The sequence below is a fragment of the Myripristis murdjan genome, chromosome 8, assembly GCF_902150065.1.
Source record: "Myripristis murdjan chromosome 8, fMyrMur1.1, whole genome shotgun sequence".
NCBI classification, from domain to species: Eukaryota; Metazoa; Chordata; class Actinopteri; order Holocentriformes; family Holocentridae; genus Myripristis; species Myripristis murdjan.
This window is the reverse complement of record NC_043987.1, coordinates 16,638,853-16,655,118: the sequence shown is the minus strand read 5'-3', so window position 1 is coordinate 16,655,118 and position 16,266 is coordinate 16,638,853. Positions and strand designations below refer to the sequence as shown.

The 16,266-nt window shown below is 39.8% G+C and overlaps 2 protein-coding genes across 2 annotated transcripts; both read right to left on the bottom strand.

Annotated features, from left to right (window-relative positions):
* Positions 1–872: 872 nt before the first annotated feature.
* Positions 873–3,653, bottom strand: aqp8b (aquaporin 8b). Its single transcript, XM_030058445.1, has 5 exons — positions 3,388–3,653; positions 2,698–2,824; positions 2,272–2,486; positions 1,196–1,330; positions 873–915 (listed from the first exon to the last, which is right to left on the bottom strand). The coding sequence occupies exons 1-5, from the start codon at positions 3,651–3,653 to the stop codon at positions 873–875; spliced, it is 786 nt and encodes a 261-aa protein (XP_029914305.1).
* A 5,732-nt stretch (positions 3,654–9,385) lies between these two features.
* LOC115364040 (aquaporin-8-like) lies at positions 9,386–15,716 on the bottom strand. The gene is made up of 6 exons (XM_030058449.1): positions 15,656–15,716; positions 11,810–12,230; positions 11,386–11,512; positions 10,602–10,816; positions 10,211–10,345; positions 9,386–9,515 (listed from the first exon to the last, which is right to left on the bottom strand). The coding sequence occupies exons 2-6, from the start codon at positions 12,091–12,093 to the stop codon at positions 9,473–9,475; spliced, it is 804 nt and encodes a 267-aa protein (XP_029914309.1). The 5' UTR covers positions 12,094–12,230; positions 15,656–15,716; the 3' UTR covers positions 9,386–9,472.
* Between the last annotated feature and the right edge of the window lie 550 nt (positions 15,717–16,266).

Here is a 16,266-nt window from a genome sequence, read left to right as displayed (position 1 = left end):
CCATGTGGGCCACTGCTGTGGGGAGGCCCAGGGGTATAATATGGAAACAGCATGAAGCCCTCCAGTGCTGCATATGCATTCACTACTTGTGCTATACAGACCAGGAGCCGGGCACCAGGAGCACAAAGCCAGAGCGGAGATGCCTCTTGGCTGTGAAAAGGTTGCCATTTGGTCTCTTTTTACTGGTGGTCAGTATTTGTGGTTGAAAATCTGTGGTGGTAATTGAGTTTTGTCGATTCAGAGGGTAATGAGTTTGAGAGTTAGTCCAAAGTCCACATGATACACCTGGTTGAAATCCAGTTTGCTATTAAATCCTTTTGGTCTTACAACAAAACACTGAGTTGTGGATGAGTTTTATAGCACACAGTCTAGCAGTACTGAAAAGTGTGCAACACGGAGTTGGAAAATGTATTTTGTGTTGCAATAATTCTCTGATATGCGCAGCAGCAACTTCATTCACAAATCAGTATGACAAACATCCTGCTAAAGTTCAAAGACCTGGTCTTCCATTTCTTTTTAATCCATAATTTTGGGAAAGACAAGTAAACCTTCCTCAGTTTAATCATCAGCCACAGCTTTGTTTAATTTTAACCTCTGGTAACCAGCCCTAACCCTAACATGCTGAATTAAACTTACATCCATGGTTACATCCAATTCTGCACTAGCTGCATGTTTTTACAGCATCGTCACTTTGCCAGACTATATTAAATGGCATACTTCAAAACCAAAAAAAGAGGATAAATTTTCACTTTTTATTGTGTAAAAAAATAACTCAAAAAGTGAGTATACAAAAACTCAGTGAACAAAAGAGAGGAATTTAAGTGGAGATAAGGCTATCTCATGATTGATCTCAGTCAAGTTCAAGTATGGTCTCATTTCAGGATAAGTCGAGTCTTCCTGTCTCCAAGGAGGAGTCTGGAAAACAGAAAAAAGAACATTGCACAGGTTTTATTTGTTCATTCAGTATTCAGTATTCACTTTATTAGGTCCACCTGCATATTCTAATACAATCCAATACAACTGATCTGCCATAAAGTTTACTTTTCTGCTTCCTATAATGCTCAGGTTTTCTTTTTGTCACAGTAATAGAGGAGTTTATTCAGTTCTATGTTTGGCATTGAACTCATAGTTAGTGGTGCTGTTGTTACATGGTCAAAATCATCTAAATTCTACTTTTAGGTTCTGCTGCACTTACCGAACCAGCGCAGCCGCGATCAGCCCCCCTCCGATGGGTCCCACCCAGTAGACCCAGTGGTAGGTCCAGTAGTTGCTCACTAGTGCCGGGCCAAAGGCTCTGGCTGGGTTCAGACAAGTGCCGGACACATCGCCGCTGGAAGAAAGACATGTAATCAAGAGAAGTGAGAAATTCAGCTTTTTGACCGATTTATGTGCAGATAACGCAGCCAACATGATCTTGTGAGCCGTGTTCTAGCGATCTTTTACATCCATTTCATTCCATTGCAATCGTCGCCAGTCTTAAATGGGCATTTGTAATTCACTGACGCATGGACCAAGAACAAAACTCCAAATTTTAGCAACTATACACAAAGCACAAATGTAATCCTGCCTTATTTTACATAATGTTTAAAAAATAATAATAAAAAAAAATGAATGGTCAAGAGCTCTTTAAGACTGTACCCATTTTCTACACTAATTAGTGCAAAAAGTTCTGCCGTTCTCATCGGTGATTAAACATTAATTTTGCCAATTACATGAAAAAGAGATCGGCTGGTTACATATTGAACTGTATCCACTTTGACACAATATCATAGTGTGCATGATTTCAAATTCTGCTGCATCTGAAATATTTCCAACAACTAGCTACATGACCCTAACATTCCAGCTCCTAATTTTTGACAAACACTCAATTAGGAACCATAAAGGATACATTTCCAGATTCTGCATGATCATCTTAATATACAACTTTTTAACCTTTATGGCTGTACAAACAGGAATAATCAAACCACTGGTGTCTGTAATTCCTATGTGATCATCTCTCACTGTGCATTTCTATTATTTATCTACAAAATGCAAATGAGATTTAAATTCTTTTTCTCGCGTAAAGGCAGGGAGATTTTACCAATGCAATGGAATGCACTACTGGATTCAGCATTGTCCTACACATAAAGATTTTTTTTTTTTTTTATCACCAAAAAAGATATCCACCATTTGAGAAAGTGAAAAGTACTGTGAAATTCAAGAATGGTTTTGGAAATGACCTCCTCTGTAAGATCCATTATTCCCCATCAGAATAATCCTTCTGTCACTCACCCAGCCAGGACATTGATAATAACAGTGCAGCCCACCATGAATGGCACCAACGGGCTTTTGCTCTTGGCGTTGACGGCTCCCAGCAGCACCACCATGGTGACCAGGCAAGTCATGGCCACTTCTCCAAACAGAGCTCTCCCCAGCTGATCATCTGACTGCAGCAGGGCGAATGCAGCTCCCTGGGCCTTGGCATAGTTCTCTCTTGTGGTCATGGCCTGTAGGCATTGGTAGGCAGTGATTTAGTTGTGAAGAAGTCACTTTATGATTTAAAAATAAATAAATAAATAAATCTAAGGGTTTAAAGAAACTGGTGCACAAATGTAACTCCTGCCTAAGTTGGTTGATGAAAAATAGGATAGACAAGATATTGGAAGTCTCTCTTTGACATTTTAGATTGATAAAGCAGTTCATTTGAGCACGTCTCACCCTTGCCATAGCAGCTCCAGTTACTCCTCCGAGCAACTGACATGCAAGGTACGGGATCACCATATTTAATTCCATGCCGCCACACAGATATATGGCCAGAGTGAATGGGGGGTTGAAATGGGAGCCACTAGGGATAGAGAGGGAGAGAGACATGTATAAATAGAAAAGTTCAGTTCCAAAGGTTTAGTTTTATGGAGTGCTGTTTGTGAGTTTTTCACCCTCATATCAGTAAAGAGGCCCACTTTAAGTGGCAGTACTTGTATAGGGCGAGACAGGCTTGCTAATGAGTTGACCTAATAACCAAGTAATCTGCATTAATTTGTTCAGATGGCTATTGTAGTAATGTCATAATCCTCAGAATGTCAAATGTGACATTATGTGATGGACAGTAGCATGTGGAAGATTATGCAATTCATAACAGCACTGAATGAGAAATGTCATCTTATGGAATGAGACTGATTTTACAGCCTGCTGTTTTATTACCTTATTTAAACAAGGAGCGCTTTAACTTTGCATGCACCTCAAAGATTTCAGAGAAATATAATATTTCTACACATTACCATCTAACATGCAGGTGATAATTCTCCCAGCACTATGGAACAACACAGATTTTATGGCACACTTCAGCATGATGTGTAAAAAACAAGCAGGCTATTAAAAATATATTGAAGGATAGGATATGATGCTCACCTGATCTCAGCCATGCAAGCCACCATAATGGCCACAGCCAGGCCATGCACCAGAGCTGGCTGTAGCCTCCCGGCAGTTTCCACATTCTCTATGACCGAGACACATCCGATGAATACAAAGAATGTAGTGCCCACCAGCTCACCCACACAGGGCTGGATCACCCGTTCAAATTTGTTGGGAGGTCTGGTTGGAGACCTATTACTAGTAGAGTCTGAAGACATAAGAGGTGCCCCAACTTGACCCATCTCCAGCTTCTCCTCTGCCATGCTGAAAAGTTTTCAGAGAGGTGCTGCTGTGAGAGCTCACGATGCAACACTGACAATGTTGTCCTGAAGCGTGTGTCCACATATCTCCATGCTTGTGTTGGCTTATCACGTGGACTTTGGTAGGTTAATGAGGAACAAATCTGGAGGCAGGGCATCAGGAGGTATTGTTCCACTGACCAGTTGTGTTTCTGCTGACTCTCTTTCTTATTAATCCAAGATAGTTTGATCATCACATGACCTTATTTCATAAGTTCACTGGCTCAGGCCAATATCTTGTGGATTTGCTGACAACACCATGAAGTGTGCCATGAACAGTTTATAAATCTGCCAGTTTGCTGTCAATGATTGAGACTTTATTTACTCTGAAGTTAAACAACCCTGTTTTCATTCTTGGACTGGAAGCCTAACAATAAGTGAAAAAAGTCAACAGGGATTCATGTTGGCTGGATTCACTTGGTGAAACAATTCCCATGTAATGAGATTGATAGTATCAGCTCAGTATCGTTGATCAACATTTCTTAGACAAATAAGATGATTAAATAGTGGAATCAGTATCATCCTGGACAACAATGCAAACCAGTAGCCATAACATAGGAATATGATCATTCTGGTCGGCATTATTGTATTATCATTATTCTGTGTCTTAAGATACAGAACACCCTCCAAATGGTTACCCTGGTGCAGAATCTGTTTTAAATTGGGAAAAAGATTACTTCAGTAAACATCATCCATGTACTGCACTCATTTCATGATATAGCAACTTACTGACCATCAGTTTCCCAGAGTGTGACAACTCATTAAATAAAATAAATGTATTTTTGAGATTTATCAATCAACACTTTATTTTAAGCTAGGACTACAGGATTTGTATGCAGTAACAAAGCTGTCTTAACTCCAGGTAGGCTGCAATGCAAAACTCACACGTTCCGATAACAGAAACAGAGCATTGTTGTTTGCACCTTCTACCAGTGGGTGGCGATATGGAGCAGAGAATCCTCAGGATCTCCATTTGATAAGGAACTGAAGATCCTTTTGTTCCCTTTAGGTTTGGAGAGAGGGTAAGCAGCATTTGATACTAGGGCTCCACAGATTGTAAATAGCTTCAACAGCCTGGACAGCTTTCAAAGGTGACAGGAACATGGTTGTGAAAACAGGCAACCAGAGGGAGCTAAATTTAAAATGTCATTGTTTATTGACCTTTTTATCTTCTTAATCTATTCAGAATCCAGCACAAGTTACAAACAGCATTTAGCTTGTAGGAGGTCTACCAGGACCTGCACTAACCTCCTGCTCTGGCTACATCTTGGGAGTGAAAACCAACAATTTAAACCCTATTCCCAACTTCCTGAAACCATCTTTATAAAATACATGCATTTGTCATGCAACTTGTCAGCGACTGTACATGCAGTGACCTCCTCCACTACTTGGTGCAACAACCTTGAGGACCTAATACCCTACCCTGTCACCAAGGGCTCATAATGATGTTGATTTTGTTTTTATACTTTGCCTATGGGAGGCACCACTTTATTTTAATTTATTTCCAGTTTTCCAAAGACAAAGAAAACGTCTTTGGGTCCATCAACAAGCCCTAAACAGTTCAATTTCACAGAAAATAGTTTGTTATCAGCTTGTTATAAAAAAAAATGAGGATCTCAGAGCGAAGAGTCGCAAGGATGTGGGGTGATCAATCAGTTAAATTAGGGTAGATGAAACAGCTCCCTTAACTAAGCACTGTCAAGTTGTTTTACTGTTTTCTTTTATCTTTCCTATAAATTTGCATAGTTGTTTAGTACAGGGGTCTTCAACATTTTTCAAGCCAAGGACCCCCAAACTGATCGAGTGATGGAGCAGGGACCCCCTTCAATATACACTACTCACAAAAGCAAAATATTTGGCTTTTGGGTGAAATTTATGGAAAATATAAAAAGTTCACACTACAGTGATATTATATCATGAAAGTAGGGCATTTAAGTAGAAGCATACACTGGTGATTTCCTCATCTCAAACAATTTCTTGAAACAAAAGCCAACAACAGTGGTGGATATACCACAACAAAAAAATGTCAGTGTCAATAACTTGTCATGTACCTTTGAGCATCAATTACAGCTTGACAACAACGTCTCATGCAAGTCGACTTATTGTCTGCTGAGGCATGGCATCCTCAGGACATTGAGGTTCTGGGGTACAGAGCTCCGAGCCTCTACACGGCGACTCAGCTGATCCCATAGGTTTTCTATGGGATGCAGGTCTGGAGAAAGTGCAGGCCACTCCATCTGAGGTACCCCAGTCTCCAGCAGCCATTCCCTAATGATAGGACCTCGATGAGATGGAGCATCAAACACCTGATGTGAATTTTGCTGTTAAACTCCTTGTTAGAGAACAGCAACTTGTGCAAAAAGTACTGAAACACTGAACAGTTGGACATGTGCATTCAAAAGTTTACAGAAGGTCACATTAAGTTCACCTGTAAAGGTTATAATGCATTTTAGGTTCATCCTGAAATTTCACCCGAAAGCCGAATATCCCTAACTTTTTGTGAGTAGTGTATGTCAGTCTGAAGACTGTAAATGGCTCCTGCAGTGATATATTGACCTTTGAACCTTGAAGTCAGTGTGTGTTTGAGAGCTTGTCATTTAGTAAGAGAAGGGGCTACAGACATGGGACCAACTGTTACAGACAGCTCTTGACCTCTGCTATGTGACTATATCCATGTGGGTAAAGTTACCAAGTGGGGGCGCTATCAAATATGGTAAAATATAATTTTAACCCATTTAACAATTAGATATTTAAAATCTGATCACAAAAATGGGTTTCCCATTCCTTTTTTATTGTTTATGTGGGATTCCCACAAGCTGATGTTGCTATTATTTTGGCAGATGTCCTGATGTGATTTGGATGTTGCATTTAGCCATGTTAAAGTCTTGGTGGCATTTTAATTAAATGTTTAGCCATACTGCAGTGAGTATTGTGGTGGTGGTGGTGGTGTTTTGGTTGTGACTTGCCAAGAGACTTTACATTCGAATTAGCTTGAGGCTATGATCTGGTACAGTGCATCAAATGGAAACAGTTATCTTTGAACTGTAAAATGTACATTTTTAAATAAATAAATATATTACACATAATTTGAATCATTTAACTTTTGAATCATACTGTACAACACTGTACTCAGTTTTTTTTTTACACAATGTAAATTCACTTTAAATCCAATGCAGATACAGGGGATATTTGTGTGATTTTAACAGCTTTATGTGCAGAGTATGCTTTACTTTTTGTTACAGAGATGGACTTGCATAATAAAGTGCACAGGGGTCCCCCTGACACGCACGAGTCAGTGTTGATTGATACATTGAATAAAATGAAGGCCTATCTGTTCCGTGAGATGCACGAGTGGCAAAAAGCCTTATGAAATGCTTTCTACTGTTTCTACAATTAGTAGTCACAATGAGATTCATTGTTTGGGTACTTTGCAGTTTTGTTTTTTACCAAGACAATCTTAATAATTATCAAACAATTTCCAAACTGTCCTGGCTTGCCGAAATCCAGGGGTCATGTATTCTGTGAGAGTTTAGGAAAGCTGCTTTTAGTTTGAGTGCTGCACACACTTGAATTATGTAGTAAACACAGAAGTGTGAAATAACTCAAAACATGTTTTATATTTTAGATTCTTCAAAATAGCAACCCTTTGGTTTGATTACTGCTTTGCACACTCTTGGCATTCTCTCGATGAGCTTCATGAGGTAGTCACCTGAAATGGTTTTCCAACAGTCTTGAAGGAGTTCCCAGAGATGCTGAGCACTTGTTGGCCCTTTTGCCTTCACTCTGCAGTCCATCTCATCCCAAACCATCTCGACTGGGTTCAGGTCCGGTGACTGTGGAGGCCAGGTCATCTGCCGCAGCACTCCATCACTCTCCCTCTTGGTCAAATAGCCCTTACACAGCCTGGAGGTGTGTTTGGGGTCATTGTCCTGTTGAAAAATAAATGATGGTCCATCTAAACGCAAACCGGATGGGATGGCATGTCGCTGCCGGATGCTGCGGTAGCCATGCTGGTTCAGTGTGCCTTCAATTTTGAATAAATCCCCGATAGTGTCACCAGCAAAGCATTCCCACACCATCACACCTCCTTCTCCATGCTTCACGGTGGGAACCAGGCATGTAGAGACCATCTGTTCACCTGTTCTGCGTCGCACAAAGACATGACGGGTGGAACCAAAGATCTCAAATTTGGCACTCATCAGACCAAAGCACATATTTTCGCTGGTCTAATGTCCATTCCTTGTGTTTCTTGGCCCAAACAAATCTCTTCTGCTTGTTGCCTCTCCTTAGCAGTGGTTTCCTAGCAGCTATTTGACCATAAAGGCCAGATTCGTGCAGTCTCCTCTGCACAGTTGATGTAGAGATGTGTCTGCCACTAGAACTCTGTGTGGCATTTATCTGGTCTCTGATCTGAGCTGCTGTTAACTTGCGATTTCTGAGGCTGGTGACTCGGATGAACTTATCCTCAGCAGCAGAGGTGACTCTTGGTTTTCCTTTCCTGGGTCGGTCCTCATGTGAGCCAGTTTTGTCGTAGCGCTTGATGGCTTTTGCGACTGCACTTGGGGACACATTCAAAGTTTTTGCAATTTTCCGGACTGACTGACCTTCAGTTCTTAAAGTAATGATGGACTGTCATATTTAGAGTTACTTAACAATTTTTTCTTTGCTATATAATTCCATATATCTTGCTTCATATATTTGATGTCTTCAGTATGTAATAAGTTATTTAACAATTTTTTCTTTGCTACATAATTCCATATATCTTGCTTCATATATTTGATGTCTTCAGTATGTATCTACAGTGTAGAAAACAGTAAAAATAAATAAAAAACATTGAATGAGAAGGTGTGTCCAAACTTTTGACTGGTAGTGTATATTGTATAAAACTGTTTTATATTAAACTGGGCCTAGTGACATGTGTAAATGTACCTTGTTATTGTACATTTAATACTAAGCTATTCAAATAATACACAGGGTTTTTTTTTCAAGTTTTTATTTTAAATGTGCAAGGTAAAGTGACAGCAAACGGTAAAGTGGAAACAAAAATAACTGATGGCCTATTACTGCCACTGCCATGAATAAACATATCTGTAACATATCAAACAATACTGAACTATTAAAATAATTTAGAGATTCATGTTTTTATTCAAACAAACATGTAGTAGGGACATCCTCAAGCCATCTATGGATGGCACACAAACTCCCGCATTTGTGAAATGTCTGACCCTGATGAGTGGGACACAACTTATCTAACCTTGGAGGGATGGAGGTTGTCAGGCAGAGGTTCACATCAGCCTCAGGGGGAAAAAATCGGCTATATATATATATTTTTTAATATATATATAAATCGTCTAATCAGCCAAAAATTTCACATCTCCCCTGCAGTACCTACGCAGACCCCCTAGGGGTCATGGACCCCCTGTTGAAGACCTCTGGTTTAGTATGTAAATTTATCCATTACACTTATGCCAGACGACAGAGAGATAGAGGAAGAGAGAGTCCTTACAGTTTTGTCATATGATTTCTTTATTTCTCAAGTGTAACCCATATAAAAGCAAAGTGTTGATGTGAATGCTATATTACATTTTTTATCTAAAAATCAGTAAGTGCATATGTGATTTAATATTAACAGTAACATAAGTAAATCATTCAACATTACAGAGATGATGCCAAGTAGCTACATATGCTAATTATGGCATGTGTAGAAATACGTGAGAATACATGAAAATTTACAAAAGTACATAGTGAACAATGGAAAAATGAACATAAATTGGATATTTTTGTCATTTGAACAGAACACGGATTCTCCTGTCACCCAGCACCAGTCTGAAAAGGAATAAAAGAAAATAAGAAACCATCAGAAGTCGTAGAGAAACATGAACAATGTGTAAAGGAAAACCAGTCCAGGACCAAGCACAGACATTTCTGGGGAGGTAGCTCTCAAGTAAAATCATATCCCTTCCAAACGAGATCGGTTTTCTTTGTGAGAAACCTCACGTTTGGGGAAGAGTCAAGTGGTCTTTTTTAAGATGGAAGGCTCAGCATGCTATAATATGAAGCTGGCTGGACATGTTGCATGTGGCTGCAAATGAGCCAGTTTCTCACATTTTCAGAGGTGGCGTGTTATTCCCATCATAATATATTTATGGGGAGGCACAGGTATTATAGTATGCCATTGTAAAGATAAAAAGGTGTAAAAAATGAGGTTAACGAGCTTACAACAAACTATAATAGCAGGGCACCTGGGTAATAGGTACGTTCCCATAATGCTTCCAGACACTTCAGTGAAATAGTTAATAGCTGTGAGGAGTTGGCCTACTGCCCCAACTGGTTGTTTTCCTTTTTGTTTATAACCATAAATCGTATCAACTATTTACAATAATATGGTGAACTGCATGATAATTCTCAGCCAAATTTGAAAAGACGAGGCAGTATATTCCAATGTTCAACTGTTTTCAACCTTTGCCAGCCTAATTTCTATCACAAGGTAGGAAAGTGGTGACTAAAATTATGTGCTGTACCTTACAATGCTCCCAGTGAGCATCGCCCCCAACATTGGACCAACCCAGTAGATCCAGTGGTAGCTCCAATAGTTAGCCACCACAGCGGGGCCAAACGCCCGGGCAGGGTTCATACATGCTCCGGATATTGCTCCGCTATAGAGGGGACAAGATCACACAAGATGGACGATAACAACATGTCATATAGTAAATTTGACCATTTAGGCAACACGCTTAGTTTCTCTAATACTGACTTTTAAAAAACCTTTTTTCATACTAACTTTTGGTGGAATCATTCGAATATTCTCTAACGGCATCTTAATCATCCCTCATTCTGATTTCACATGGCTGCAACATGAGTCTCTTTTCTATAAACCATTCTTTTGTCCATATCACTAAGATGGATGCTCACCCAGCCAGGATGTCGGCAGTCACAGTCAGCCCTATGCACAGAGGTGCGAGCAGGCTACGGGTGTGTCTGTTGACTGCTCCCATACACACGACAATGGTGAGGAAAAAGGTCATCACCATCTCTGCCAGTGTGGCTGGGCCGATCTGGGCGTCCTGCTTCACTGTGCTGAATGATGCCCCTGTAGAGTTAGCGTAGTTCTCTTCTGGAGTGATAACCTGGCAAGAAAAGAAAAATAGAGGAGAAGAAAATACAGCATTTATTGACTAAGTTTAACAAACCAGACTGATGTAGATACCATGTAATCCTATTTCATAGCCCAAAAAGGGCAATGAAATATTTTTACTTCACAAAAGACATTTATAGACAGGCTTCCTCGTTCAATACTGTGTTTTATTGCACCACTACAAAAGACACTGGTTCTGGCTGTTGCCTGAATCCTATACTATATTTGGTACTTATACTCAACAAAGTAGCTATAACCTAACAAATCATGTATCATCTAAACATCTAATGCCCAGTGCAAAAGTCATATGGTAGTAGATTTGCAATGAAAGTAAGAATTTACCTATAGTGTCTTTATCGATAGAGGGCAAATAGTGGTAAATTATCAAAGCATTGAAACCTTCCTCTCCATTCAATGTTCCAATTCAAAGAAACTTGCATACTGGACAAAGGAAACATTACAAGTTTGAAAAAGTGTCTTTGCCTTTGACTGGATCACAACGGCATAATGGCTTAAATCTAGCTTTACAGCAGTGAGTTTTACAATGTAAGAAAAATCAACCTTGGCCAGGCCTGCTCCTATCATTCCACCACAAAGCTGAGCCAGGATGTAGGCTACAAGCTGAAAGACGTTAAGACCCCCAATCAGGAACACAGACATAGAAACAGCAGGATTGAAGTGACCCCCACTGTAGAGAGAGTGAAAGAAGTTGTTTTCTCAAAGTTATTAAACTTAATGACATACAGACATACAATTGCTGCTACCACAACTGTTGCTTTTAATATTATGTGAGATCACAGTGCTATAACAATATTAGAAATGTTTTAATGTACACAGACAAACACATTACAGTTTCTTCTAAAATCAAGGAAGGTTAAGGAAAGCTTGATTTATTTGTTAATAATATTTTAATAGTTAGCCTAATTACTGTTGACGTTTCAGTATCAGTAATCTCTTCTCCTCTTCTCTCTCTATGTTCCCATACCTGATCTCTCCCAGGATGGCAATCACAATGCCAAGTGCAAGACCATGTGCCAGGGCAGGCTGTAGCCTCCCCGTGCCCTCCGTGTTCTCAATGACCGACAGGCACCCCACGAAAATGAACAGAGCTGAGCCTAGCACCTCGGCAAGGCAGGGCTGGATATCCCGCTCAAACACATCTGTCTGCATGTTGTTAGTGGCTCTGTCAGTCTCTCCTTTCTCTGCCTGGATCACACCTGTGTTAGTGGTGGGCATGTTGCCCACCTCCATCCTCAGCTTAGACCCCATACCTGGAAAGCTGCTTGAGATCTAAAGAGTGGGTAAGTTGGAAAAGCTCTGATGCTGTGCGTATGTGTGGTGATAAGGGGCTGAGTAGAGAAGGGGGGTTGGGAGATGGGAGGGTGGAACTGGAACTGCAGGGCGAACTGGAGGACGAAGAGAAAGGAGAAGGAGGAGGTGGTTGGAAAATATTTTATTCCTTATCTAAAGTGGGACCATATAATCCAAACATGTTCTTTTCTTTTTCCAGTCAGTTATCTCTATCTCAGAAAGTCCAGCTGCTGGGTGGGCTCATAGTTAAAACTATAGGTTGTGTTGTATTACAGGATATACACATACATACGATCTTAGAATACTAAGAATGACTGTGCACTTGCAGGAGCATTAGTTGTTCAAATAACAGCCACCTGACAGCTCATCATTCTGTCTGAATATCAGTGTCTGAAAATAAATCAAGAATGAAAACTTTCCTTTATTTACATGTTTAAGATAACTACAATATCCTTACATTAAAGAAAATACAGTGCAGAATGATCTTAATATGTAAAATATTTCCAGAAAAGCAAAAATGCTTTGGCGATGACATTGGGAAGCCATCAGCATACATTTTATGTGGTCGGTCATCTTTAGTGATAACTGTTCAGTACAGCTTGTTTGCTCCAGAGGAATGTTATATCAGAGTGTGGAAGGTTATCTTTGCAGTTTAAGGGTCTTGGGGAACTCAGATGCACAGACCATAAAGATAAACATGACCAACAGAGAACAAGAAGGACAAGAGGCCAAAGAGTTATGAAATTTTAAATTGTCTCCCAACATAACTATGATTAGCTTGTCCTTTGCTGTGAAGAGTCCTTGATTACCCTGAAAAGTGCTACACAAATATTATGTTATTTACACACAAGAGCACAGGTTGACATGGAAGATGACCTCTAATGACCTTTAATTGGGACAACCTGGTGCCTGAAAGCAATGTACTAATCAGTGGGGCATTTCCTGCATTTATCGCAGTGTTGTAGAGGTATTTCAGCACATATCGGCTTTAACCTTCAAGAGTCGGGAAGACTGACTCCATCCTGTAGAAAACCCAGTTGTACTGCAGACCTGGGACACCTGTGGAGGTGACAGGGTTTTGATGGCAGCTCTGCAAAGACAAGGCTGTCATCTTTGCAGGGCTCCCTTATAGCGAGAAGTTGATAGTTTACATAGAGGAACTTCCACCAATCTCCTGAATATTCGCAAAAAGTCCCTGTACTCTTCATGAGCCCTGACTGATTTGTGTCTAATATTGAGTACCAACTTACTACACATGCAGCTAGTTGCCGTATAACTCATGCCCAACCAAAAAGCGATTTTTTGAGACTGATACCGATTTTACAGGAGGAAAATTAACCAATTATCGATAAGGCAGCTGATATAGTGAATTTTTGAGCTGGAGTGAAAATATTTTGTATGTGGATTGTGCACCTATTTTGCATATATAAAATTAAACTCTAAAAAGGTTCAAATATTATTTCTACCCAAAGCATCAACTTACTGATATACCATGGGTGGGGCACTACAACAAACCTGGGTCAAAGTGTAATTTAAGATGACTGTTTGGTCCCCCCCATACACACCTCCCTTCATTTGAGACAAGCATCACATGATGCTGCAATAATGGTCACTGTCTTCAGTCCTGTGATACCAACCACACTAAACTAAACCCATGACAAACATGGTCCATATGTCCTTCAAACAAACATAAAAGACGCTGGTGCTTGGATAGATTATTGGTTATCTGTGGATTGCCTTAGAAATGTCCGCATCATCAGTCCCCATACTATAGATAAGATAGAAGTGAAGACATGCACCTCACCAATAAAACAGGACTGTCTGAGATATGGGCATGCTGGATCAGTTGTGGCTATATAAAAAGCCTGAGTGTCATGAACTCTTTGACATGGCCTACAAAGGAAATTGCTATTAAAACGGCATCAGGGGGTGGGGGGGTGGGAGTAAGGGAATAGAAGGACAATGCAAAAAGACTAGAAAGGCTAGCTTGGCAGAAAGCAACAGAAAATTCAATACAAAGACTAACATTGCTGTGTCACTTTCAGTTTTTGTGCACAACCAACAATTTATGACTTGAGGGATAACATCTGTGGTCTATTCATTTGCAACAATCTGTGTTACAACTTTGAAAATTTTCTGCCAAGTTTTTATTGCAAAATACACAATATTGAACATAATTACAATCCACACTCAATGAGACTGGCTCTGGATTCTTTACATTGTAATCAACTGGGTAGGCTTTCTCTTTGCATGTGATTAACTCCACAGTTTGCCACCAACACAATAACACTGCACTCCACTTGTGAACAGTACACACTTGGCTTCGCACTTAAAGATAATAAGCAGATTGGATACAACGTGACTCACTCTGAAGCTCTCAGTCTAACATGGAGAAAGGTTAAAGAATGTGCTCAAAGAGCAGCAGCCGGGGGAAGCAGCAAAAAAAAAAAAAAAAAAAAAAAAAAAAAAAAAAAAAAGGTTTAGTCTGCCCTTACAAGACAAACCCTCCCTGTCTGAAGTGGTCCTATGCAAGAAGTTTCACATTCTGCACATTTAGGCAGCAAAATCCCATCCTGCTGGCCTCAATCCAAGGACATCTTCATTCACAACTAGTCCCAAAAAACCTGCCCTCCCCTTTTGTAACTTGAAGCACACTGTATGAAACACATTTGTCCTTTTAGTGGGTGGTGAGTCACAGATGATAAGAAAATTCAAACTAAAAGCTAAATCACTGATTCTCCCAGCATGGCTTCTCAGTTGCTGGAAACTGTTTCTACTGTCAGAGACAATGACACAAGCTGGAGTCACTTAGAGGAGAACGGGCGGCAGCATTGAACAACAGAGAGGCCACATCGACACATGGACGCACTGAGACCACCGGGGACCTGACGCACAACACACTGAACACACCTGGACACTGAACACACCTAAACAGCACAACATGTTCATTTCCTATGAAATTTGATGCATAGCTGAGGGTCTCTTTGTTACCTTTTTTAATTCATTCATCTACAATTTGATGTTCAAGGTAATCCTTAATTATCTTGTTTTTGATTACCACAAATCATCACATTTATTTTGACATAAAAATCCTATTTGTAGGCTACTACCCCAGATTCACAGAATTTAATTTCCAGTATGTATAGCTGAGTCTGTGTGAGGGTGTGTGTGTGTGTGTGTGTGTGTGTGAGAGAGAGAGAGAGAGAGAGAGAGAGAGAGAGAGAGAGAGAGAGAGAGAGAGGGTTTGTGTGTGTGTGTGTGTGTGTGTGTGTGTGTGTGTGTGTGTGTGTGTGTGTGTGTGTTATACATGTTGTGACTAGGTTCTGTCAAGGTCGTCACCATAGAAACCGGCAGCTAAACCCATTCAGTTTCTATGGATGTCACAGGGTTGTTGACGGTTGACTCTAGCTAGCCAGATAACGGGACAGGGATGAGTTCATAGTATGTAACTCTGGCTGTCACAAGAAATACACGTTTATATATGTGTAATATGTGAATTATTGTGTAAATTTTTACTTACAGCAGTTGTAGCGACAGTCCGTTACAGCGAAGAGATGTAGGCCACCGGTCGGCAGTTTAAACTTGGCACGTGAGCGTAACAAATTCGTTCCTGACGGCAAAACGATTCAGAGGTCAAAGGTTCCAATGTTCTGATTTGCAGCCAAAGAGAATGAAAAGAAGCACCGTTGAAATTATTCAAATAATGACGTGTGATGGTCAAAAACAAGATGGTAGGAGGTCTATAAATTATCAAATACATTTATTTAGCAAAGAATCCCTCAGCTATGTATCAAATAACCCTGTAAATTAATAAGATTCAATCAAAATTTGGGGTAGTACGTCAGTGCAATTAGATTTGTATGCAAAACGTAAGAAAGTAAAAATAAATGTGTTGATTTTTTTTTTATTTTCAAAAACAATAATTAATGATTACTTTGATTATCAAATAAGTAGATTAATTACTCTATTTAAGAAGAGGTAAGAAAGAGACCCTCAGCTACGCATGTAAATCAATGTATTTAATCATGAAAAATAAATAAATAAATACATTGAGGATGTCAGAGCTTCCTGCATGATAAAATACATTTATTGAAAATAATAATAATTATACAGCAAAAAATAACTTGTCCA